The sequence below is a fragment of the Oncorhynchus keta genome, chromosome 24 (genome assembly GCF_023373465.1).
Source record: "Oncorhynchus keta strain PuntledgeMale-10-30-2019 chromosome 24, Oket_V2, whole genome shotgun sequence".
NCBI lineage: Eukaryota > Metazoa > Chordata > Actinopteri > Salmoniformes > Salmonidae > Oncorhynchus > Oncorhynchus keta.
Genome location: NC_068444.1, coordinates 17,875,070 through 17,901,502, shown reverse-complemented (window position 1 = coordinate 17,901,502; position 26,433 = coordinate 17,875,070). Strand labels below are relative to the sequence as shown.

Below are 26,433 nucleotides of genomic sequence, written 5' to 3'. Positions count from 1 at the left end.
AGGTGCGCAATGTCTTCATGGCGCGCGCAAACACGAATTTCCAAGACAGTGCCCCTCTACTAAAACTGATATTTCTTATTCGTTTTTGAAGTTACAAGCCTGAAACCTTGAACATAGACTGATTACACCATGTGGAAGCCATATGAATTCCATCCATGGAGCTAATTGTCAATATGACATTTCTCTTGCATTTCTAAGAGGATGGTCTCTCAACAACAACAAAAAATCTGGTTGGTTTTTCTTTGGATTTTCTCCTACCATATCTATTGTGTTATATTATCCGACATTATTTTAACGTTTCTACAAACTTCAAAATGTTTTCTTTCCAATGGTACCAATTATATGCATATCCTGGCTTCAGGGCCTGAGCTACGGGCAGTTTACTTTGGGTACGTCATTCAGACGGGAAGTGGAGAAAAAAGGGGCCTAGCCCTGAGAAGATCGAGTCACAGTCTCTGAGCTGGTAGAAAATACCCAACTCTTCTCCATTGTAAAAGAGAGGGAAGGACCCCCCAAAGCCCATTAAAACAATCAAAGAATGATGTGTGCCCCCTATTGTGTGTGAGTGTGTGCGTACGTGCATCAAAGGTTAACGAAATAGATCATCCAGAATAGAATAAGGAAGAGCACTGAATAAATACTATGTCAGATCAAATAAAAAAAACACGAAAAATAGAAACACACTAGAATGTATGTTATAGTATATGTTATGTAGACTATATATATGTTATATAGAGTATGTATATGTTATGTAGAGTATGTATATGTTATGTAGAGTATGTATATGTTATATAGAGTATATATATGCTATATGGAGTATGTATATGCTATATGTGTGTGAGCATGTATGTAAACGTGTGTGAGCATGCTTGTGGTGTACGTGCTTGTGTGTGTGTGCGTGTGTGTCCATTTGCTGCCAGTAGTAATGGTTTGCAGACATGCTAGAACAGAGAGAGATTTTCTGGAAGCTGTTTAGAACAGAGAGAACAGGTCCTCGGGACAGATATCCATTTACCAAGATTAGCTGCTGTATCTGGCTGCGGGCCAGCGGGATGGGACTAGTTGGATGAGATCGACTGTCCAGTTCAGCTCAGTTCAGAGGTTCTATTCATTTTCTTTTTTTTACTAAATGAAATGTTCTGACCTCATGTTGCTGTCATTGAACAAAGGAGATTCTCATTCCTCTTTTTTTCTCTCTCTTTCTTTGATCTCATCCCTGTTTTTCTGTTGTTTCCCCCTTTCTCTCCATCTCTCTCTCTCTTTTCTCTGTATCCCCCTCTCTCGCTCTCTTTCCTCTGTCCCCCTCTCTTTCCCCTCTCTCGCTCGCTCTCTCGCTCTCTCTCTCTCTCTCTCTCTCTCTCCCCCTCTCTCACACACTCTCTCTTCTCACTATCTCTGTGTCTCTCAGGTAGTGAATAGCCATGCTCCTGGTAAGAAGGTGTGGTTGGGTGGAGTGGGTCCGGCATGGGCTGGAGGAACCAACAACCTCTCTGATACCTACGCTGCTGGCTTTCTGTAAGCACAATCAATCTATCTATAAATTAATCAATCACTCACTCTATACATCAATCAAAGTATCATCTCACTCTGGCATTATTCTCACTTTTGTGTGTTTGTATGTTTGTGTGTTTGTGTGTGTGTGTCAGTGGAGGCATCTTCAGAGGAGGAAGGGGAGAACCAGTGAATTTCATAAAAAATAAACATTGTAAAACATTGAAAAAGTAATCATTTTTAGATAAAACTATTCTAAATATATTCACATGTCACCAAATAATTGATTAAAACACACTGTTTTGGTGTAGCTGGAGGACAGCTAGTGTCCGTCCTCCTCTTGGTACATTGACTTCAATACAAAACCTAGGAGGCTCTTGATTCTCACCCCCTTCCATAGACTTACAAAGTAATTATGACATTTTCCGGAGGATGTCCTCCAACATATCAGACCTCCTTGCAGCATGAACTGACATGTTGTCCACCCAATCAAAGGATCAGAGAATGAATCAAGTACTGAAAGCATTTTTGCCTGGTCACGTACAGCTGATGTGTTGTTCATTGAAGTTCAAAAGCAAAGGGAAAAGGTGAGTGGAAGAGAGTGTATATATGCAAGAAGGAATACAACGTGGCTGCTATTAAAGTGAACTGTGTTTATGCGTGATCAGAGGTGTATTCATTCCGCTGATTTTGTTGAAAAAGTTTCTTAATTAAACGTAAACAAACGAAACGGTATAAAAATACATGAATTTGTCCAATAGGAACTCTTATTTGCAACTGTTGGATTAGTGATTACACCCTAAATAGGCTAGATGCAGGCAAGAGTGTGCAAGGCGATATTGAAAATGTCACTGTCTGTCCATGTGTTACTGTCTGTCATCTCAAATGTTTCACTCGACCTGTGTGCACGTAAGGTTACTTTGTAAACTTTCATTCATAGGCTAGGTTGTAGCAACCTCATGATGGGTATATGGAAAATAACAGTATCATGTAGTAGACTAATCCTATCACTGTTACATTGAACTGGGTGAATGGAATAAGAATGACAGTCATCCAACATGCTGTAATAGAAATAAGACAAAGCTCATGAAAAATAAAAATGGTACTCCCTCATCATAAACACCACTGACCGCAACTGGGGTGTGTGTGTGTGTGTTTGTGTGTGTGTGTGTGCATGCGTGCGTGTGTGCGTGTGTGTTTGTGTGTGCATGCGTGCGTGCGTGCGTGCGTGTGTGTGTGTGTGTTTCAGGTGGATGAACACTCTGGGCGTGGCAGCGATGCATGGGATTGACGTGGTCCTGAGACACTCGTTCTTCGACTATGGATACACACACCTCGTAGACCAGCACTTCAACCCACTGCCGGTTAGTCTCACACTCTGCTCTCCTTATCATCGTCAAGCAGCGCAGGACAAATCCTTCCTTTATATTCTCACTGTATAGCAAGGGAAAGTCCATTGGAGGTATTGCCACTCTGGTTAGCTACTCTTAGTCCGGTCTTCAGTGTGGCTTTGGGTAGCTACTGTAGGCTCATCTAAGTCCTCTGTGACACCTCGCGTTCTTTCTCCAGCGTTCTTTCTCCAGCGTTCTTTCTCCAGCGTTTCTACACCCCCCCATCACACAATGTGTGCCCCTCTGTGTGCAGTGCTGGGCTGGTGACAGATCTGCACAACCTGAGCTGTAGATACACAAAAGGCTGCTACCCCCGTCCCCGTCCCCCCTCCGGCACGGTCTGCAATGGCATAGTCCAGTCCTGGCTCTCACCACTGCCTTCTGCGGTTGGGATTGTACCATGCAGGATCAGGGGTACAGGACTATGCTCAGGGCAAGCTTTATGCACAACTAATCATTGGCTAGATGACAAGTCGATTAGTTGAATAAGGGGTTTTAGTGCTGGGATGGAAAAAAAAGCCTGCACACCCTGGGGGTCACCAGAACCAGGACTGAAGGAGTGTTTACTTTTTGAGGGGGTTTGCAAGAGATGATGACATCCAAGACTCTTTGATCCAAACAGAGTCAGTGATACAATGCTACTGCGGCGCCAAGTTCATAAAAATGATTTATCAACAACTGGTGGATGCCTAAAGAAGATGTGGAGAACATCTTACTACATTTATCTGCTGCAGGGATGGGTGTTGTTCATTAGAGAGACGTCTCTATTCAATGCTTCAAAGCTAGAGGATATAAATAATATATCATTAAGAATAATTCAGATTTTTTTCAACCTGGGACCATTACTGGTGTCTGTACCTGGTGCACAGCATGAAACATTAACTGTGTAAACCTGCCAGTCTTGGCAGTGGCTTTCAACACAACTTTACAATGAATTATACACTTTAAAAATGCATTTTTAAACACTTATTCTGCTTCTACCTCACCTCAAGGTTAATTCTAAAGCTAGACAACGGTACCAACCATACTAACGATTCAATGCTCAGATACTCAGATACCAACCCATCCTACAAAAGTCAATGACACCGTTCCATTAATTGATCTCCCTTCAGCTCCTTCTGGTTCTAGTCTTCATGTATCCTCCAGCTGCAATATCACAGAGCTACCTGCTTGATGGACATTAGAAAATAATCAGGAAGCAGCCAATTATTTTCCACACCGCTCTGGTCTCTGTACATTTTCTGGGAAGGATGCTCCCCCCAGGCTATGATCACAATCACAATGGAACATATTTTTGGTAGCTCAGATTGATCTGGCAATTGTCACATACAAACTGAAATGGGAAGAAAGATGATCGACATACTTTTTACATTTGTATCACAAACCATTTTTTTTTAATCATGATGAAAGTGACAATTTTAGCCCCTTTTTAGATATTTACATGCCTCCTGTAAGACCCTATGAACTATGACCTATGAACTGTACATGATACAGACCACATCTTGGTGTCATTATACTACTTATATTGTGTATGTCTTCATCCTGAATTTTTTTTCTTCACATTCATTTATTCAACATTAAAACATCTCATATCTCAAAATGACGCTTTCTGATTTAGCTCATTTTAAAACATATTGTTTGGAATGATATACTCCACATACAGTGCCTTGGGAAAGTATTCAGACCCCTTTGACTTCTTCCACATGTTGTTACATTAAAGGCTCATTAAAAATATATATATAATAATGCTCAGAAATCTACACACAATAACACATAATGACAACGACAAAAAAGGTTTAGATTTTTTTTTAGCAAATTTATAAACATTTTGAGATAATTTATTTATCTAAATATTCAGACCCTTTGCTATGAGACTCGAAATTGAGCTCAGGTGCATCCTGTTTCCATTGATCATCCTTGAGATGTTTCTACAACTTGATTGGAGTCCACCTGTGGTTAATTCAATTGTTTGGATATGATTTAGAAAGGCACACACCTGTCTATACAAGGTCCCACAGTTGACAGTGCATGTCAGAGAAAAAATCAATCCATGAGGTCAAAGGAATTGTCTGTAGAGCTCCGAGACAATATTGTGTCGATGCAAAGATCTGGGGAAGGGTACAAAAACATTTCTGCAGCATTGAAGGTCCCCAAGAACACAGTGGCCTCCATCATTAATGGAAGGTTTTGGAAGACTTTTCCTAGATCTGGCCACCCGGCCAAACTGAGCAATCAGGGGAGAAGGCCCTTGGTCTGGGAGGTGACTGATGGTAACTCTGACAGAGCTCCACAGAGCTCCTCTGTGGAGATGGGAGAACCTTCCAGAAGGACAACCATCTCTGCAGCATTCCACCAATCAGGCCTTTATGGTAGAGTGGCCAGAAGGAAGCCACTCCTCAGTTAAAGGCACATGACAGCCTGCTTGGACTTTGCCAAAAAGGCACCTTAAAAACAATATTCTCTGGTCTGATGAAACCAAGATTGAACTCTTTGGCCTGAATGGCAATCATCACATCTTTTGGAAACCTGGCACTATCCCTATGGTGAAGCATGATGAACGGAGCAGAGATCCTTGATGAAAACCTGCTCCAGAGTGCTCAGTTTGTCAGACTGGGGCAAAGGTTTACCTTCCTACAAGACATAGACCCTAAACACACAGCCAAGACAACGCAGGAGTGACTTCGGGACAAGTCTCTGAATGTCCTTGAGTGGCCCAGCCAGAGTCTGGACTTGAACCCATCTCTGGGGAGACCTGAAATTAGCTGTGCAGCAACACTTCCCATCTAACCTGACAGAGCTTGGGAGGATCTGCAGAGAAGAATGGGAGAAACCCTCCAAATACAGGTGTGCCAAGTTTGTAGCGTCATACCCAAGAAGAATCAAGGCTGTTGTAATGCTCCGGGTGTCGTGGGTGTGGAGTCAAATGCAGGAGACAGAGTTCAATGCTGTGCGTCTTTTAATAGCACCAACGCACCACAGGAGTTACGTTCCCAAATACAGGGAATCAATAAATACAATGGAAAAAATCACGACCAGGCACTAACACGTACCTCTACAATAGAGCCGAAGGTTACATTGAAATAATCCTGCACAATAACCAGGCGGGCCGGCTGTCTAATAAAGACAAACTAATTAACATGAACAGGTGCTACCACTAAACATACAAGGAGGGGGAGGAAAAACAATCAGTGGCAGCTAATAGGCCAGTGACGACGACCACCGAGCTCCACCCGCCCGGGAAGGGGAAACACCCTCGGACTCGTGACAGCTGTAATTGCTGCCAAAGGTGCTTCAACAAAGTACTGAGTATGTAAATGTAATATTTTCAGTTTTTATTTCTAATAAATTTGCTAAAAGTTTTTGCTTTGTCATTATGGGGTACTGTGTATAGATTGATGAGGAAAAAAAGCCATTTAATCCATTTGAGAATAAGGCTGTAACGTAACAACATGTGGAAAACGTGGAGGTGTATGAATACTTTCAGACTGCCCTGTTATTAACATTTACCGAGCTGCAGGTGTCTATTTCCTGCTGTGAAGGTGAGAACAGACAGCTTTTTGTGACTGCTCAGGGTAGACAGCGTGAACAGTGAGGCGGCAGGTAGCCTAGTGGTTAGCGCGTTGGACTAGTAACTGAAAGGTTGAAAGATCAAATCCCCGAGCCGACAAGGTAAAGATATGTTGTTCTGCCCCTGAACAAGGCAGATAACCCACTGTTCCTAGGCTTTCATTGAAAATAAGAATTTGTTCCAAACTGACTTACCTAGTAAAATAAATGAACAGTCTATTGTTTCTGATATATATTACAGAGATGAGCATTTCTAAATGGTCCAGGCACGAGACAGAAAATAATCATTTCCAGAACTCTGATATACACTGATCAAAATTTTTTATGAGTTTCATGAGCTGAAATAAAATATCCCTGAAATGTTCCGTACTCACAAAAAACGTATTTCTCTCAGATTTTGGGCACAATTTTGTTTACATCCCTGTTAGTGAGCATGTCTCCTTCGCCAAGATAATCCATCCACCAGACAGGTGTGGCAAGAAGCTGATTAAACAGCATGATCATTACACAGGTGCACCTTGTGCTGGGGACAATAAAAAGCCACTTTAAAATGTGTAGTTTTGTCACACAACACAATGCCACAGATGTCTTAAGTTTTGAGGGAGCATGCGATTTGCATGCTGACAGCAGGAATGCCTCCAGAGTTGTTGCCAGAGAATTGAATGTTAATTTCTCTACCATAAGCTGCCTCCAACGTTGATTTAGAGAATTTGGCAGTACGTCCAACTGGCCTCACAACCACAGACCACGTTTAACAGTCCAGTCCAGGACCTCCACATCTGGCTTCCCCACCTGCGGGATCTCCTGAGACCAGCCAGCTGGACAGCTGATGAAACTGAGGAGAATTTCTGTCTGTAAAAAAAGCCCTTTTGTGGGCAAAAACTCATTCTGATTGGCTGAGCCTGGCTCCCCAGTCAGTGGGCCTGGCTGCCAAGTAGGTGGGCCTATGCCCTCCAACTCCCATCCATGGCTGCACCCCTGCTCAGTCAATTGAAATCTATAGATTAGGGCCGAATGAATTTATTGAAATTGACTGATTTCCTTAAATGAACTGTACCTCAGTAAAATCTTTGAAATTGTTGCATGCGTTTATATCTTTGTAGGATGTAGGATCTTAATTTGATCACCCTGTTCACCCTGCAGGAAATGTAAAACGTGTTTTTGGCCCAGCACATGTGATGTTTGGGATGTGACCTCAGCTTAGTATATTAACCTGCTTCCTGGGTGGTTTGTCTGTTAAACTGATATGGGCCTCCCTCTGCTCTCCTCCTCTTTTCTCCCTGTTTATTGCTCCTGGTATGCCTCTCTTTTCATTATTTTATTGCTCTCACCCTCCCTTTTCGTCTCTCTCTCTCTATCTCTCTCTCCATCTCTCTCTCTCTCTCTCTCTCTCTCTCTCTCTCTCTCTCTCTCTCTCTCTCTCTCTCTCTCTCTCTCTCTCTCTCTCTCCCGCTCTCTCTCTCTCTCTCTCTCTCTCTCTCTCTCCATCTCTCTCGCTCTCTCTCTCTCCAGCATTTAAAGACACAGAGGGCTGTTGAAAAGATCTTGCTCATGTTTTCTGGTTGATTAAATGGTTATGTTGCTGTGTGTTACTATTTACTGCAGGTTTAAGTTTTTTATTTTATTTTTATTACAGGGACAGTGCACATTTTACACTTTTGCCATGTTTTTTGTGAAGGTGCAGTGTGTCTGATAGCAGACCCGCCCCTAATTAAAACGGACTGCACATTGTTAACCCCTCTCCTAATTAGAAGCATTCCAACTAGGGGTGAAACAGTACGTGTATTCATATTGAACCGTTCGGTACAGGGTCCACAGTGCACAGTACGGTACGCACTGCGAACCGAACAATACATGAATCATTATATTATAGGAAAAAAAAAATATATATATATATATATAAGTCAACTTACTGTATGGAAACTTCTGACCCACTGGAATTGTGATACAGTGAATTGTAAGTAAAATAATCTGTATTTAAACAATTGTTGGAAAAATGTATTGTGTCATGCACAAAGTAGATGTCCTAACCGACTAACAACAAATTTGTGGCGTGGTTGAAAAACAAGTTTTAATGATTTTAATGATTCCAACCTAAGTGTATGTAAACTTCCGACTTCAACTGTATATTGTAAAAATAATATTATTGCATAAACCAATGGCGTATAAATGAACGTGGGAAAAATATGTTGTTTATCCTTTCTAGGGCAGGCGTTCCACTAGCGGAACCCCGCTAAAAAGGCAGCGCACAAAATTCTAAAATATGTTGTTTATCCTTTCTAGGGCAGGCGTTCCACTAGCGGAACCCCGCTAAAAAGGCAGCGCACGAAATCCTAAAATATGTTGTTTATCCTTTCTAGGGCAGGCGTTCCACTAGCGGAACCCCGCTAAAAAGGCAGCGCACAAAATTCTAAAATATGTTGTTTATCCTTTCTAGGGCAGGCGTTCCACTAGCGGAACCCCGCTAAAAAGGCAGCGCACGAAATCCTAAAATATGTTGTTTATCCTTTCTAGGGCAGGCGTTCCACTAGCGGAACCCCGCTAAAAAGGCAGCGCACGAAATCCTAAAATATGTTGTTTATCCTTTCTAGGGCAGGCGTTCCACTAGCGGAACCCCGCTAAAAAGGCAGCGCACAAAATTCTAAAATATGTTGTTTATCCTTTCTAGGGCAGGCGTTCCACTAGCGGAACCCCGCTAAAAAGGCAGCGCACGAAATTCTAAAATATGTTGTTTATCCTTTCTAGGGCAGGCGTTCCACTAGCGGAACCCCGCTAAAAAGGCAGCGCACGAAATTCAAAAATATTTTTTAGAAATATGTAACTTTCACACATTAACAAGTCCAATACAGCAAATGAAAGATCAACATCTTGTTAATCTACCCATCGTGCCCGATTTCAAACATTCTTTACAGCGAAAGCACAACATATGATTATGTTAGATCACCACCAAGTTTAAAAAAAACTGCCATTTTCCAGCCAAAGATAGGTGTCACGATCGTTGTATTGAGGAGACCAAAACGCATGTCATGCCTTGGTCTTAGTATTTTGTGTTTTCTTTAATTATTTGTTCAGTCCAAGGTGTTATTGTATTGTTTTATTGGGGTTTTTGTAGGCATTGGGATTGTGGTTGATTAGGGGTGTGTCTAGTATAGGCTTGGCTGCCTGAGGCGGTTCACAATCAGAGTCAGGTGATTCTTGTTGTCTCTGATGGGGAACCGTATTTAGGTAGCCTGGGTTTCACTGTGTATTTCGTGGGTGATTGTTCCTGTCTCTGTGTAATTTCACCAGATAGGCTGTAATTAGGTTTCACGTTCCGTTTGTTGTTTTGTATTTTGTATAGTTATTTAATGTGTCACTTTTTCCATTAAAGTCATGAGTAACCACCACGCTGCATTTCGGTCCGACTCTCTTTCGACAAACGAAGAACGACGTTACAGCGCAGCGTGGTGTGAATGCATGCTTTAATGAAAGACGGAAAAAACACGAAATACACTAAAACAAACTAACCAGACGAACGTGACTGCTATAGAAACAGAGTGCTAACATGCAACATCACATAGACAATAACCCACGAAATACCCAAAGAAGATGACTGCCTAAATATGGTTCCCAATCAGAGACAACGATAAACAGCTGCCTCTAATTGAGAACCAATCTAGGCAACCATAGACATACATAAACACCTAGATGGTAAACTACCCCATGAACCTACAAAACCCCTAGACAGTACAAAAACTCATACATCACCCATGTCACACCCTGACCTAACCAAAATACATAAAGAAAACAAAAAGTCACAAAAAGTCACAAAAAGCAGAAATATAGATAGGATAGATAGGATGTTTTAAACATAAATCATCAATAAGGTTCCAACCAGAGAATTCCTGTCTGAAGAAAAGCACTGGAACAAGAGCTAACTCTCTCTTGACCGCGTGTCATGAGACCAAGGCACTCTGTCAGACCACTGACTCAAACAGGTCTCATGAGCCCCTCTTTTATAGTAGAATTCTCAAACAAGTTTCTAAAGACGGTTTGACATCTAGTGGAAGCCGTAGGAAGTGCAACTTTACTCCATAGACACTGTGAATTCGGTAGTCCAAGCTTTGAAAAACTACAAACCTCAGATTTCCCACTTCCTTTTTCTCAGATTTTCGCCTGCCATACAGTATGAGTTCTGTTATACTCACAGACATCATTCAAACCGTTTTAGAAACTTCAGAGTGTTTTCTATCCAATACTAATAATAATATGCATATATTAGCATCTGGGACTGAGTAGGAAGCAGTTCACTCTGGGCACACTATTCATCCAAAAGTGAAAATGCCCTATCCCCTAAAGGATTTATAGTTGTCTGCAGTTCCACTCATGAGTTATTTTACTCCAGGGAGCACATTGCGCAGATACCGTCGTACCAGTAAAATTCATAGCGGCAGATGTTTGAAGTGGTCGAGCCGTGCTTCACTATTCTTTCCCGTACACATTTTGCCCAGACGTTAATACCTGCCTTACGCAAAAAAACTTTTATTTTTTATTTTTTTTATTTCACCTTTATTTAACCAGGTAGGCTAGTTGAGAACAAGTTCTCATTTGCAACTGCGACCTGGCCAAGATAAAGCATAGCAGTGTGAACAGACAACACAGAGTTACACATGGAGTAAACAATTAACAAGTCAATAACACAGTAGAAAAAAAGGGGGAGTCTATATACAATGTGTGCAAAAGGCATGAGGTAGGCGAATAATTACAATTTTGCAGATTAGCACTGGAGTGATAAATGATCAGATGGTCATGTACAGGTAGAGATATTGGTGTGCAAAAGAGCAGAAAAGTAAATAAATAAAAACAGTATAAAAACAGTATGGGAATGAGGTAGGTGAAAATGGGTGGGCTATTTACCAATAGACTATGTACAGCAGCAGCGATCGGTTAGCTGCTCAGATAGCTGATGTTTGAAGTTGGTGAGGGAGATAAAAGTCTCCAACTTCAGCGATTTTTGCAATTCGTTCCAGTCACAGGCAGCAGAGTACTGGAACGAAAGGCGGTCAAATGAGGTGTTGGCTTTAGGGATGATCAGAGAGATACACCTGCTGGAGCGCGTGCTACGGATGGGTGTTGCCATCGTGACCAGTGAACTGAGATAAGGCGGAGCTTTACCTAGCATGGACTTGTAGATGACCTGGAGCCAGTGCGTCTGGCGGCGAATATGTAGCGAGGGCCAGCCGACTAGAGCATACAAGTCGCAGTGGTGGGTGGTATAAGGTGCTTTAGTGACAAAACGGATGGCACTGTGATAGACTGCATCCAGTTTGCTGAGTAGAGTGTTGGAAGCCATTTTGTAGATGACATCGCCGAAGTCGAGGATCGGTAGGATAGTCAGTTTTACTAGGGTAAGCTTGGCGGCGTGAGTGAAGGAGGCTTTGTTGCGGAATAGAAAGCCGACTCTTGATTTGATTTTCGATTGGAGATGTTTGATATGAGTCTGGAAGGAGAGTTTGCAGTCGAGCCAGACACCTAGGTACTTATAGATGTCCACATATTCAAGGTCGGAACCATCCAGGGTGGTGATGCTAGTCGGGCATGCGGGTGCAGGCAGCGATCGGTTGAAAAGCATGCATTTGGTTTTACTAGCGTTTAAGAGCAGTTGGAGGCCACAGAAGGAGTGTTGTATGGCATTGAAGCTCGTTTGGAGGTTAGATAGCACAGTGTCCAATGACGGGCCGAAAGTATATAGAATGGTGTCGTCTGCGTAGAGGTGGATCAGGGAATCGGCCGCAGCAAGAGCAACATCATTGATATACACAGAGAAAAGAGTCGGCCTGAGAATTGAACCCTGTGGCACCCCCATAGAGACTGCCAGAGGACCGGACAGCATGCCCTCCGATTTGACACACTGAACTCTGTCTGCAAAGTAATTGGTGAACCAGGCAAGGCAGTCATCCGAAAAACCGAGGCTACTGAGTCTGCCGATAAGAATATGGTGATTGACAGAGTCGAAGGCCTTGGCAAGGTCGATGAAGACGGCTGCACAGTACTGTCTTTTATCGATGGCGGTTATGATATCGTTTAGTACCTTGAGTGTGGCTGAGGTGCACCCGTGACCGGCTCGGAAACCAGATTGCACAGCGGAGAAGGTACGGTGGGATTCGAGATGGTCAGTGACCTGTTTGTTGACTTGGCTTTCGAAGACCTTAGATAGGCAGGGCAGGATGGATATAGGTCTGTAACAGTTTGGGTCCAGGGTGTCTCCCCTTTGAAGAGGGGATGACTGCGGCAGCTTTCAATCCTTGGGGATCTCAGACGATATGAAAGAGAGGTTGAACAGACTGGTAATAGGGGTTGCGACAATGGCGGCGGATAGTTTCAGAAATAGAGGGTCCAGATTGTCAAGCCCAGCTGATTTGTGCGGGTCCAGGTTTTGCAGCTCTTTCAGAACATCTGCTTTCTGGATTTGGGTAAAGGAGAACCTGGAGAGGCTTGGGCGAGGAGCTGCGGGGGGGGCGGAGCTGTTGGCCGAGGTTGGAGTAGCCAGGCGGAAGGCATGGCCAGCCGTTGAGAAATGCTTATTGAAGTTTTCGATAATCATGGATTTATCGGTGGTGACCGTGTTACCTAGCCTCAGTGCAGTGGGCAGCTGGGAGGAGGTGCTCTTGTTCTCCATGGACTTCACAGTGTCCCGGAACTTTTTGGAGTTGGAGCTACAGGATGCAAACTTCTGCCTGAAGTAGCTGGCCTTAGCTTTCCTGACTGACAGCGTGTATTGGTTCCTGACTTCCCTGAACAGTTGCATATCGCGGGGACTATTCGATGCTATTGCAGTCCGCCACAGGATGTTTTTGTGCTGGTCGAGGGCAGTCAGGTCTGGAGTGAACTAAGGGCTGTATCTGTTCTTGGTTCTGCATTTTTTGAACGGAGCATGCTTATCTAAAATGGTGAGGAAGTTACTTTTAAAGAATGACCAGGCATCCTCAACTGACGGGATGAGGTCAATGTCCTTCCATGATACCCGGGCCAGGTCGATTAGAAAGGCCTGCTCACAGAAGTGTTTTAGGGAGCGTTTGACAGTGATGAGGGGTGGTCGTTTGACTGCGGCTCCGTGGCGGATACAGGCAATGAGGCAGTGATCGCTGAGATCCTGGTTGAAGACAGCGGAGGTGTATTTGGAGGGTCAGTTGGTCAGGATGACGTCTATGAGGGTACTCTTGTTTACGGAGTTAGGGTTGTACCTGGTGGGTTCCTTGATGATTTGTGTGAGATTGAGGGCATCTAGCTTAGATTGTAGGACTGCCGGGGTGTTAAGCATATCCCAGTTTAGGTCACCTAACAGAACAAACTCTGAAGCTAGATGGGGGGCAATCAATTCACAAATGGTGTCCAGGGCACAGCTGGGAGCTGAGGGGGGTCGGTAGCAGGCGGCAACAGTGAGAGACTTATTTCTGGAGAGAGTAATTTTCAAAATTAGTAGTTCGAACTGTTTGGGTATGGACCTGGAAAGTATGACATTACTTTGCAGGCTATCTCTGCAGTAGACTGCAACTCCTCCCCCTTTGGCAGTTCTATCTTGACGGAAGATGTTATAGTTGGGTATGGAAATCTCTGAATTTTTGGTGGCCTTCCTGAGCCAGGATTCAGACACGGCAAGGACATCAGGGTTAGCAGAGTGTGCTAAAGCAGTGAGTAAAACAAACTTAGGGAGGAGGCTTCTGATATTGACATGCATGAAACCAAGGCTTTTTCGATCACAGAAGTCAACAAATGAGGGTGCCTGGGGACCTCCAGGGCCTGGGTTTACCTCCACAACACCCGTGGAGCAGAGAAGGAGTAGTATGAGGGTGCGGCTGAAGGCTATCAAAACTGGTTGCATAGAGCGTTGGGGACAGAGAATAAGAGGAGCAGGTTTCTGGGCATGGTAGAATATATTCAGGGCATAATGCGCAGACAGGGGTATGGTGGGGTGCGGGTACAGCGGAGGTAAGCCCAGGCACTGGGTGATGATAAGAGAGGTTGTATCTCTGGACATGCTGGTTGTAATGGGTGAGGTCACCGCATGTGTGGGAGGTGGGACAAAGGAGGTAACAGGGGTATGAAGAGTGGAACTAGGGGCTCCATTGTGAACTAAAACAATGATCACTAACCTGAACAACAGTATACAAGGCATATTGACATTTGAGAGAGACATACAGCGAGGCATACAGTAATCACAGGTGTTGAATTGGGAAAGCTAGCTAAAACAGTAGGTGAGACAGCAACAGCTAGTCAGCTAGCACAACAAACAGCAGGTAAAATGGCGTTGACTAGGCAACTGGGCCGACAGATAAAACAAACAAGCAGAATGGAGTACCGTGATTAATGGACAGTCCAGCGTGCATCAGCTATGTAGCCAAGAGATCAGTGTCCAGGGGGCAGCGGTGGATGGGCAGGGAAGCTGGACTGGCGAGTGTTATCCAGGTAAAAAAAAAACGAACAATGACTAAATAGCTTGTAGCTAGTTAGCTGGTTAGTGTCTGGAGGTTCTTGAGTGTGTTCTAAAAAATTAAAAATAATAGCGATTCCGTATCACAATGGGTGAGGCAGGTTGCCGGAAGGTACAAACAATTTAAAAATCTAAAACAGATAGAAAGTAAATATGGGTCCAGAGAGTGTTTGGGACGCGGCGATACAGACGGTTAGCAGGCCTGTGCTAACAAGCTAACAGTTCGTAGGCCCGAGCTAGACAGGGTAGCAGGGGTGTGCTACAGGTGCTCTGGCCGGGCTAGCTTCAAGCTAAGTGGGTGGAAACGCTAGCCAGGGATAATCATCCGGGGTTGCAGTTTAGCTAGATAGCTAGTTGTGAGGATCCAGCTGAAAAATTTTCCGTTTGCGGTGGGAATCCGACGATGAAAAATAAATAGGTCCGTTATGCTCTGGTTAGAGTCGCGTTGTTCGAACTGGCGAGAGCTTTCCGGGCTAAAGGTTAGCTGATGACCGGTTAGCTGAAGACCGCTAGCATAGCTGGTGGATTAGCTGGCTAGATTCAGTTGAGGGGTTTCGGTTCCGAAGTAAATATAAATACTTTAGGAAAAATAGCTACATTGGGTGAGGCGGGTTGCAGGAGAGTATTTGGAAGCTTAGATTTAGCTAAATGTATTTAAAGAGGTATGCGAAGAAAAATATGTAAAAAAACGAAAAAGATGCGATATATACAGGGGACAGGACGACGGGACGACTTTCTGCTACGCCATCTTGGAACGAAAAGTTTGTTTATAACAAACGGACCCTAGCCCCCCGACACAAACTACTGCAGCATAAATACTGGAGGCTGAGACAGGAGGGGTCAGGAGACACTGTGGAGAGCGAGTTGTCGGAAACACGGTCTGTTGCTCTAACAACAGACAGTTGGACGTCTAGAGCTACAGAGCTACTACCTACAGAGCTACTACCTTACTGTAACGGCTCATTCCATTACGGCAGAGTGGGAGATTAAAAGCCATGTCCTTCAAACACGCCCCCTTGAGAGGAGTCACACCAGTGTAAACCTGGGGGAAGAGCTAAGGGAAGTTGTTGCAATATGGAAGTTGGAGATGGATAATGTAACGGTTCCTGTGACCAGTGACAACACTAGAAATATTGTAAATGCAGTTGCACTAGCTGGACTGGGGCCACAGATAGGATGCTTTGTTCACGTTACCAATCTAGCATCTCAAAAAGAAATGTCAGTGAATCCAATCTCTCGCCTCCTAGCAAAGATCAGGAAGGTGGTATCCTTCTTTCATAAAAGCACAACTGCTGCACATGTTTCCAAGACAAAACAGGAGATGCTGGAGCTGCCAAACCACAAACTAATCCAAGATGTCCATACTAGATGGAATTCAAGCCATGAAATAGTTGAGAGATACCTTGAGCAGAAAGTTGTGGTGTATTCTACACTGACTGATCTAGCTGTGAGGAAGAATGTCAAAGATATTGTGAGTTTGTCTGAAAATGACATAAGACTAGCAGAGGAAGTAGCAGAGGAAGTTATCAAAGTGTGGAAACCTCTCAAAACAGTCACAACCCTGATCTGCACTGAGAGCATTTCATCAGTTTCCATGGTCCTGCCTATGAAAACAATGATCCTGAAATCAATGGTGGCATCGGATGAAGATGAACCCGTAGTAAGGGATGTCAAGACTGCTATCAGAGTTAACCTGGAGCCTAGATATGCTGACCCTGGTGTCCAAGACTTCTTACACAAGATCGCCGCTTTGCTTTGGACCCCTGGTTCAAGTCCCTGCTGCACCTGGATGCTGCTGCTCGTCTGAGAGTCGACACTGAACTCACAGCAGAGATTGTGACCAATATACAACAGGTATTGTTTTTATTTTGTTTGTGTGACATGTATTATTTTATTAATTTGTGATTTAACAATTAATAATAATAATAATTGTAATTGTCATAATAGTGTATGATACATATTTCTAACAATAAATCACATTTTTAAAGACACTTTAAAGACACTTCATTTTCATCTAATTTAATTGTGCAGGGTCAAGCCACAGACACCACAGGAGCTAACCCCTCTCCAGAGACGGCAGACGACAGACGTTCTCCTCCAGAAAAGAAGTCTGCCATGGCTGAGCTTTTTGGGGAGTTGTTCACGACCCAGGAGCAGGGAACCAAGTCAAAGGTCAAGGAGGAGGTGACCTCATACAGGGAAGGGGACTGTATTCCCCTGGATGCTGATCCACTTACATGGTGGAAGACCAACGAGTTAATATACCCTCATGACCTCTGTCCCCAGCGAGAGGGTATTCTCCACAGTGGCTCACATTGTCACAGCTACCTGGTTGTGCTTGGGAGCTCTGTCCCTAGTGAGAGGGTATTCTCCACAGCGGCTCACATTGTCACAGCTACCTGGTTGTGCTTGGGAGCTCTGTCTCTAGTGAGAGGGTATTCTCCACAGCGGCTCACATTGTTACAGTAAGCCAATCTGTGGTCACTGCAGATAATGTGGATAGTTCCTTAAATAAGCTGAAAATGTTCCAAAGCCAAGCGACTGTACTGCACCATTCCCAGGAAGTTGTGGGAAGGTAGTATGTAAATAACCACAGGACAACTATGCTCTCACCAAGCTCTAAGAAACATGGCTCTCAGAACGTTATGTTCTAGCTGGGAACTTATAAACTAATCTCTTCAGACTATACCACATTCTCAGGGTGGACTATCCACTCTTCATCCCTGGGTGCATTCTCTCCCTGCTCTCCAGAAGTATAACTGGGCCCGTAGATTTCTCATTCACATCTCCATCTCTCTATGTTAGTAAATCAGATACACAGAATTGCCTGATTGAACCTGCTCATTAATCATAGTTCTGACTGATCACACCTCCGTGGAGGTCAGGAAGTTTATCTGACCCCATGGGTTATGTCTCTTGGAAACCAGGTTAGGCCAATCTATACAGACTGATAGACTCATAGAACACGAGGCTCTAACGTAGATTTTACACAGTGTAAAAGTATAATAAAATACTTTCCCCAGTGTTTGATATTATCTCTCTTTCCAGCTGGCTAGAGAGAGGCACTCGTAATTACAGTCTACTCTCCAAGGCTCTCACTCCAAGAACCACAGTCTACTCTCCAAGAATATCACTCCAAGTACCACAGTCTACTCTCCAAGGCTCTCACTCCAAGAACCACAGTCTTTACTCCAAGGCTCTCACTCCAAGAACCACAGTCTACTCTCCAAGGCTCTCACTCCAAGAACCACAGTCTACACTCCAAGGCTCTCACTCCAAGAACCACAGTCTACTCTCCAAGGCTCTCACTCCAAGAACCACAGTCTACACTCCAAGGCTCTCACGCCAAGAACCACAGTCTATACTCCAAGGCTTTCACACCAAGAACCACAGTCTAGACTCCAATGCTCTCACTCCAAGAACCACAGTCTACTCTCCAAGGCTCTCACTCCAAGAACCACAGTCTACTCTCCAAGAATATCACTCCAAGTACCACAGTCTACTCTCCAAGGCTCTCACTCCAAGAACCACAGTCTTTACTCCAAGGCTCTCACTCCAAGAACCACAGTCTACTCTCCAAGGCTCTCACTCCAAGAACCACAGTCTACATTCCAAGGCTCTCACTCCAAGAACCACAGTCTACTCTCCAAGGCTCTCACTCCAAGAACCACAGTCTACATTCCAAGGCTCTCACTCCAAGAACCACAGTCTTTACTCCAAGGCTCTCACTCCAAGAACCACAGTCTACTCTCCAAGGTTCTCACTCCAAGAACCACAGTCTACACTCCAAGGCTCTTAACTGAAGAACCACAGTCTACTCTCCAAGGCTCTCACTCCAAGAACCACAGTCTACTCTCCAAGGCTCTCACTCCAAGAACCACAGTCTACACTCCAAGTCTCTTACCTGAAGAACCACAGTCTACTCTCCAAGGCTCTCACTCCAAGAACCACAGTCTACTCTCCAAGGCTCTCACTCCAAGAACCACAGTCTAGACTCCAATGCTCTCACTCCAAGAACCACAGTCTACTCTCCAAGGCTCTCACTCCAAGAACCACAGTCTACTCTCCAAGGCTCCCACTCCAAGAACCACAGTCTACATTCCAAGGCTCTCACTCCAATAACCACAGTCTACTCTCCAAGGCTCTCACTCCAAGAACCACAGTCTTTACTCCAAGGCTCTCACTCCAAGAACCACAGGCTTTACTCCAAGGCTCTCACGCCAAGAACCACAGTCTACACACCAAGGCTCTCAAGCCCAGAACCACAGTCTATACTCCAAGGCTCTCACGCCAAGAACCACAGTCTATACTCCAAGGCTCTCACGCCAAGAACCACAGTCTACTCTCCAAGGCTCTCACTCCAAGAACCACAGTCTACTCTCCAAGGCTCTCACGCCAAGAACCACAGTCTACTCTCCAAGAATATCACTCCAAGTACCACAGTCTACTCTCCAAGGCTCTCACTCCAAGAACCACAGTCTATACTCCAAGGCTCTCACGCCAAGAACCACAGTCTACTCTCCAAGGCTCTCACTCCAAGAACCACAGTCTATACTCCAAGGCTCTCACTCCAAGAACCACAGTCTACTCTCCAAGGCTCTCACGCCAAGAACCACAGTCTATACTCCAAGGCTCTCACTCCAAGAACCACAGTCTACTCTCCAAGGCTCTCACTCCAAGAACCACAGTCTATACTCCAAGGCTCTCACTCCAAGAACCACAGTCTACTCTCCAAGGCTCTCACTCCAAGAACCAAAGTCTATACTCCAAGGCTCTCACTCCAAGAACCACAGTCTACTCTCCAAGGCTCTCACGCCAAGAACCACAGTCTATACTCCAAGGCTCTCACTCCAAGAACCACAGTCTACTCTCCAAGGCTCTCACTCCAAGAACCACAGTCTACTCTCCAAGGCTCTCACTCCAAGAACCACAGTCTACTCTCCAAGGCTCTCACTCCAAGAACCACAGTCTACTCTCCAAGGCTCTCACGCCAAGAACCACAGTCTACTCTCCAAGGCTCTCACTCCAAGAACCACAGTCTACTCTCCAAGGCTCTTACCTGAAGAACTACAGTCTACTCTCCAAGGCTCTCACTCCAAGAACCACAGTCTACTCTCCAAGGCTCTCACTCCAAGAACCACAGTCTACTCTCCAAGGCTCTTACCTGAAGAACCACAGTCTACTCTCCAAGGCTCTCACTCCAAGAACCACAGTCTATACTCCAAGGCTTTCACTCCAAGAACCACAGTCTATGATGCAAGGCTCTCACCCCAAGAATCACAGTCTACACACAGTCTAAATCTACAGATCTCTGCCTAATAGTGTGTGCTCTGTTCCCAGCTGCCCCTGTCTATAGGCCTGTCTTTAGGCCTGTCTATAGGCCTTTCTATAGGCCTGTCTTCAGGCCTGTCTATAGGTCTGTCTATAGGCCTGTCTATAGGCCTGTCTATAGGCCTGTCTATAGCCCTGTCTGTAGGCCTGTCTGTAGGTCTGTCTATAGGACTGTCTGTAGCCCTGTCTGTAGGCCTGTCTGTAGGCCTGTCTATAGGCCTGTCTATAGCCCTGTCTATATGCCTGTCTATATGCCTGTCTATAGCCCAAATTGTACACTTCTGTTCTGTACTCCTACAGTACTCTGGGCTCTCCCAATAGCGGAGCAGCAAATTAAGTTAAAAAAATAAAAAATAAGCCCTTAAATGTTGCCATATGCAGGATTGCATGGGAACTTCCTGACACACACATGTTGTTCAGAACCTCTGGTGAGGTGTTGAGTCTGGGGAAAGAGGAGAGGGGCATGACAGGGGAGAGAGCAGAGAAGACAGGGGCATAACAGAGGAGAGGAGAGAAGACAGGGGCATAACAGAGGAGAGGAGAGAAGACAGGGGCATAACAGAGGAGAGGAGAGAAGACAGGGGCATAACAGAGGAGAGGAGAGAAGACAGGGGCATAACAGAGGAGAGGAGAGAAGACAGGGGCATAACAGAGGAGAGGAGAGACGACAGGGGCATAACAGAGGAGAGGAGAGAAGACAGGGGCATAACAGAGGAGAGGAGAGAAGACAGGGGCATAACAGAGGAGAGGAGAGAAGACAGGGGCATAACAGAGGAGAGGAGAGAAGACAGGGGCATAACAGAGGAGAGGAGAGAAGACAGGGGCATAACAGAGGAGAGGAGAGAAGACAGGGGCATAACAGAGGAGAGGAGGGTAGAAGAGTAGAAAAAAAGAGGAGAGGTGCTGAGACCACTGTAAAGTTGTGTGCTTTGCTCTGCCAGGGTGTTGACATGTGAATAAATGGCCAAGGCTCCCATGTCTTTGCTGAGAGGGCAGTGTGGTATTCTATTGTATTTTTCAGTTCAGTATTTCAACCAGTTTTTTTCCCAGGCATATTTCCCACAACAGTTACATTTTTGACTTTCATTTTATTTGACGTTCACATTGATCCTGCAGCTAAGTAAACATAACAAAGACTAGTAATAGCTCCTCACTGTGGGATCCAATAGTATATATTATATTGTCTCTTTCAATAAAGACTGAAGCATCGGTATCCAGCTTCTAACCCTGGTCTGGACATCATTGTAACTAGGCACCAGTACAGCGTCTCTGGTCTGGACATCATTGTAACTAGGCACCAGTACAGCCTCTCTGGTCTGGACATCATTGTAACTAGGCACCAGTACAGCCTCGCTGGTCTGGACATCATTGAAACTCGGCACCAGTACAGCCTCTCTGGTCTGGACATCATTGTAACTCGGCACCAGTACAGTCTCTCTGGTCTGGACATCATTGTAACTAGGCACCAGTACAGCCTCTCTGGTCTGGACCTCATTGTAATAAGGCACCAGTACAGCCTCTCTGGTCTGGACATCATTGTAACTAGGCACCAGTACAGCCTCTCTGGTCTGGACATCATTGAAACTCGGCACCAGTACAGCCTCTCTGGTCTGGACCTCATTGTAACAAGGCACCAGTACAGCCTCTCTGGTCTGGACATCATTGTAACTCGGCACCAGTACAGTCTCTCTGGTCTGGACATCATTGTAACTAGGCACCAGTACAGCCTCTCTGGTCTGGACCTCATTGTAACAAGGCACCAGTACAGCCTCTCTGGTCTGGACATCATTGAAACTCGGCACCAGTACAGCCTCTCTGGTCTGGACATCATTGTAACTAGGCACCAGTACAGCCTCTCTGGTCTGGACATCATTGTAACTAGGCACCGGTACAGCCTCTCTGGTCTGGACATCATTGTAACTAGGCACCAGTACAGCCTCTCTGGTCTGGACATCATTGTAACTAGGCACCAGTACAGCCTCTCTGGTCTGGACATCATTGTAACTAGGCACCAGTACAGCCTCTCTGGTCTGGACATCATTGTAACTAGGCACCAGTACAGCCTCTCTGGTCTGGACATCATTGTAACTAGGCACCAGTACAGCCTCTCTGGTCTGGACATCATTGTAACTAGGCACCAGTACAGCCTCTCTGGTCTGGACATCATTGTAACTAGGCACCAGTACAGCCTCTCTGGTCTGGACATCATTGTAACTAGGCACCAGTACAGCCTCTCTGGTCTGGACATCATTGAAACTCGGCACCAGTACAGCCTCTCTGGTCTGGACATCATTGTAACTAGGCACCAGTACAGCCTCTCTGGTCTGGACATCATTGTAACTAGGCACCAGTACAGCCTCTCTGGTCTGGACATCATTGTAACTAGGCACCAGTACAGCCTCTCTGGTCTGGACATCATTGTAACTAGGCACCAGTACAGCCTCTCTGGTCTGGACATCATTGTAACTAGGCACCAGTACAGCCTCTCTGGTCTGGACATCATTGTAACTAGACACCAGTACAGCCTCTCTGGTCTGGACATCATTGTAACTAGGCACCAGTACAGCCTCTCTGGTCTGGACATCATTGTAACTAGGCACCAGTACAGCCTCTCTGGTCTGGACATCATTGTAACTAGGCACCAGTACAGCCTCTCTGGTCTGGACATCATTGTAACTAGACACCAGTACAGCCTCTCTGGTCTGGACATCATTGTAACTAGGCACCAGTACAGCCTCTCTGGTCTGGACATCATTGTAACTAGGCACCAGTACAGCCTCTCTGGTCTGGACATCATTGTAACTAGGCACCAGTACAGCCTCTCTGGTCTGGACATCATTGTAACTAGGCACCAGTACAGCCTCTCTGGTCTGGACATCATTGTAACTAGGCACCAGTACAGCCTCTCTGCTTTTCCCACGTGTTCTTTTACTGCTTTTAATTGAGGTGAATACTGTTATAATTTTGGATTTGCATTGAACTGTTATCTTAAATTCTGTTTCTGTTCTGTACAACTGTTAGGGGAGTGTTTTGCCACCTCTGCATCTCTACAACCCCCTGTTCTGACATACACATCTCCAGGATGTGATCAATTAGCCTCTTATAGTCTAAGACCTGTCTAAGTCCGTTCTACTAAGCTATATGGAATTGTTTAAGAATGTCATACCAAGGATCGTTTAGCTATTTTATTTAGAATTTTAAGACCCCTGGAAGTATCCACCCGAAACAAAATGTTGACGACAATTTTGGAGGCCTTATTGCTATTAGGCCATACAAACACATCGAATAACAGATTCACTACATGGAAAAACATTCCCAAAATATCAAAAGGAGGTTTGTTCTGAAGTGTCTGTCCTATATCTGAGAGATATAAGAAAGATCAGGAAACACACATTTTGTTGGCACTAAACAGTCTCCATATATACATGAATTCAACTGATACCAGGGGACCTTCAGATAAGTCTTGTGAGGCCTGTGGGTGTCCTAGAGCAACTCAACTGACATGTTCATGTAGAGGGTCATAATAGTTTGTAGGCCAAACCATTCGGGTGCTACAGACGACAAACACCTCTCTAGCTCTGTCACCTTTCAGCCCAGATGTCTTCTGGTCTGACAAACACCTCTCTAGCTCTGTCACCTTTCAGCCCAGATGTCTTCTGGTCTGACAAACACCTCTCTAGCTCTGTCACCTTTCACCCCAGATGTCTTCTGGTCTGACAAACACCTCTCTAGCTCTGTCACCTTTCACCCCAGATGTCTTCTGGTCTGACAAACACCTCTCTAGCTCTGTCACCTTTCACCCCAGATGTCTTCTGGTCTGACAAACACCTCTCTAGCTCTGTCACCTTTCACCCCAGATGTCTTCTGGTCTGACAAACACCACTCTAGCTCTGTCACCATTCACCCCAGATGTCTTCTGGTCTGACAAACACCACTCTAGCTCTGTCACCATTCACCCCAGATGTCTTCTGGTCTGACAAACACCACTCTAGCTCTGTCACCTTTCACCCCAGATGTCTTCTGGTCTGACAAACACCACTCTAGCTCTGTCACCTTTCACCCCAGATGTCTTCTGGTCTGACAAACACCACTCTAGCTCTGTCACCTTTCACCCCAGATGTCTTCTGGTCTGACAAACACCACTCTAGCTCTGTCACCTTTCACCCCAGATGTCTTCTGGTCTGACAAACACCACTCTAGCTCTGTCACCTTTCACCCCAGATGTCTTCTGGTCTGACAAACACCTCTCTAGCTCTGTCACCTTTCACCCCAGATGTCTTCTGGTCTGACAAACACCTCTCTAGCTCTGTCACCTTTCACCCCAGATGTCTTCTGGTCTGACAAACACCTCTCTAGCTCTGTCACCTTTCACCCCAGATGTCTTCTGGTCTGACAAACACCTCTCTAGCTCTGTCACCTTTCACCCCAGATGTCTTCTGGTCTGACAAACACCTCTCTAGCTCTGTCACCTTTCACCCCAGATGTCTTCTGGTCTGACGAACACCTCTCTAGCTCTGTCACCTTTCACCCCAGATGTCTTCTGGTCTGACAAACACCACTCTAGCTCTGTCACCTTTCACCCCAGATGTCTTCTGGTCTGACAAACACCACTCTAGCTCTGTCACCTTTCACCCCAGATGTCTTCTGGTCTGACAAACACCACTCTAGCTCTGTCACCTTTCACCCCAGATGTCTTCTGGTCTGACAAACACCACTCTAGCTCTGTCACCTTTCACCCCAGATGTCTTCTGGTCTGACAAACACCACTCTAGCTCTGTCACCTTTCACCCCAGATGTCTTCTGGTCTGACAAACACCACTCTAGCTCTGTCACCTTTCACCCCAGATGTCTTCTGGTCTGACAAACACCACTCTAGCTCTGTCACCTTTCACCCCAGATGTCTTCTGGTCTGACAAACACCACTCTAGCTCTGTCACCTTTCACCCCAGATGTCTTCTGGTCTGACAAACACCACTCTAGCTCTGTCACCTTTCACCCCAGATGTCTTCTGGTCTGACAAACACCACTCTAGCTCTGTCACCTTTCACCCCAGATGTCTTCTGGTCTGACAAACACCACTCTAGCTCTGTCACCTTTCACCCCAGATGTCTTCTGGTCTGACAAACACCACTCTAGCTCTGTCACCTTTCACCCCAGATGTCTTCTGGTCTGACAAACACCACTCTAGCTCTGTCACCTTTCACCCCAGATGTCTTCTGGTCTGACAAACACCTCTCTAGCTCTGTCACCTTTCACCCCAGATGTCTTCTGGTCTGACAAACACCTCTCTAGCTCTGTCACCTTTCACCCCAGATGTCTTCTGGTCTGACAAACACCTCTCTAGCTCTGTCACCTTTCACCCCAGATGTCTTCTGGTCTGACAAACACCTCTCTAGCTCTGTCACCTTTCACCCCAGATGTCTTCTGGTCTGACAAACACCTCTCTAGCTCTGTCACCTTTCACCCCAGATGTCTTCTGGTCTGACAAACACCACTCTAGCTCTGTCACCTTTCACCCCAGATGTCTTCTGGTCTGACAAACACCACTCTAGCTCTGTCACCTTTCACCCCAGATGTCTTCTGGTCTGACAAACACCACTCTAGCTCTGTCACCTTTCACCCCAGATGTCTTCTGGTCTGACAAACACCTCTCTAGCTCTGTCACCTTTCACCCCAGATGTCTTCTGGTCTGACAAACACCTCTCTAGCTCTGTCACCTTTCACCCCAGATGTCTTCTGGTCTGACAAACACCTCTCTAGCTCTGTCACCTTTCACCCCAGATGTCTTCTGGTCTGACAAACACCTCTCTAGCTCTGTCACCTTTCACCCCAGATGTCTTCTGGTCTGACAAACACCACTCTAGCTCTGTCACCTTTCACCCCAGATGTCTTCTGGTCTGACAAACACCACTCTAGCTCTGTCACCTTTCACCCCAGATGTCTTCTGGTCTGACAAACACCACTCTAGCTCTGTCACCTTTCACCCCAGATGTCTTCTGGTCTGACAAACACCTCTCTAGCTCTGTCACCTTTCACCCCAGATGTCTTCTGGTCTGACAAACACCTCTCTAGCTCTGTCACCTTTCACCCCAGATGTCTTCTGGTCTGACAAACACCTCTCTAGCTCTGTCACCTTTCACCCCAGATGTCTTCTGGTCTGACAAACACCTCTCTAGCTCTGTC

At 45.4% G+C, this 26,433-nt stretch overlaps 1 protein-coding gene across 1 annotated transcript in view; it reads left to right on the top strand.

Moving 5' to 3' along the window:
• LOC118377710 (inactive heparanase-2-like) overlaps positions 1-26,433 on the top strand; it is a 235,695-nt gene that overhangs the window by 180,876 nt on the left and 28,386 nt on the right. The window contains exons 7-8 of the mRNA XM_052477903.1: positions 1,409-1,515; positions 2,741-2,855. Coding sequence (XP_052333863.1) covers positions 1,409-1,515; positions 2,741-2,855 — 222 coding nt within the window. The remainder of the gene's footprint in view (positions 1-1,408; positions 1,516-2,740; positions 2,856-26,433) is intronic.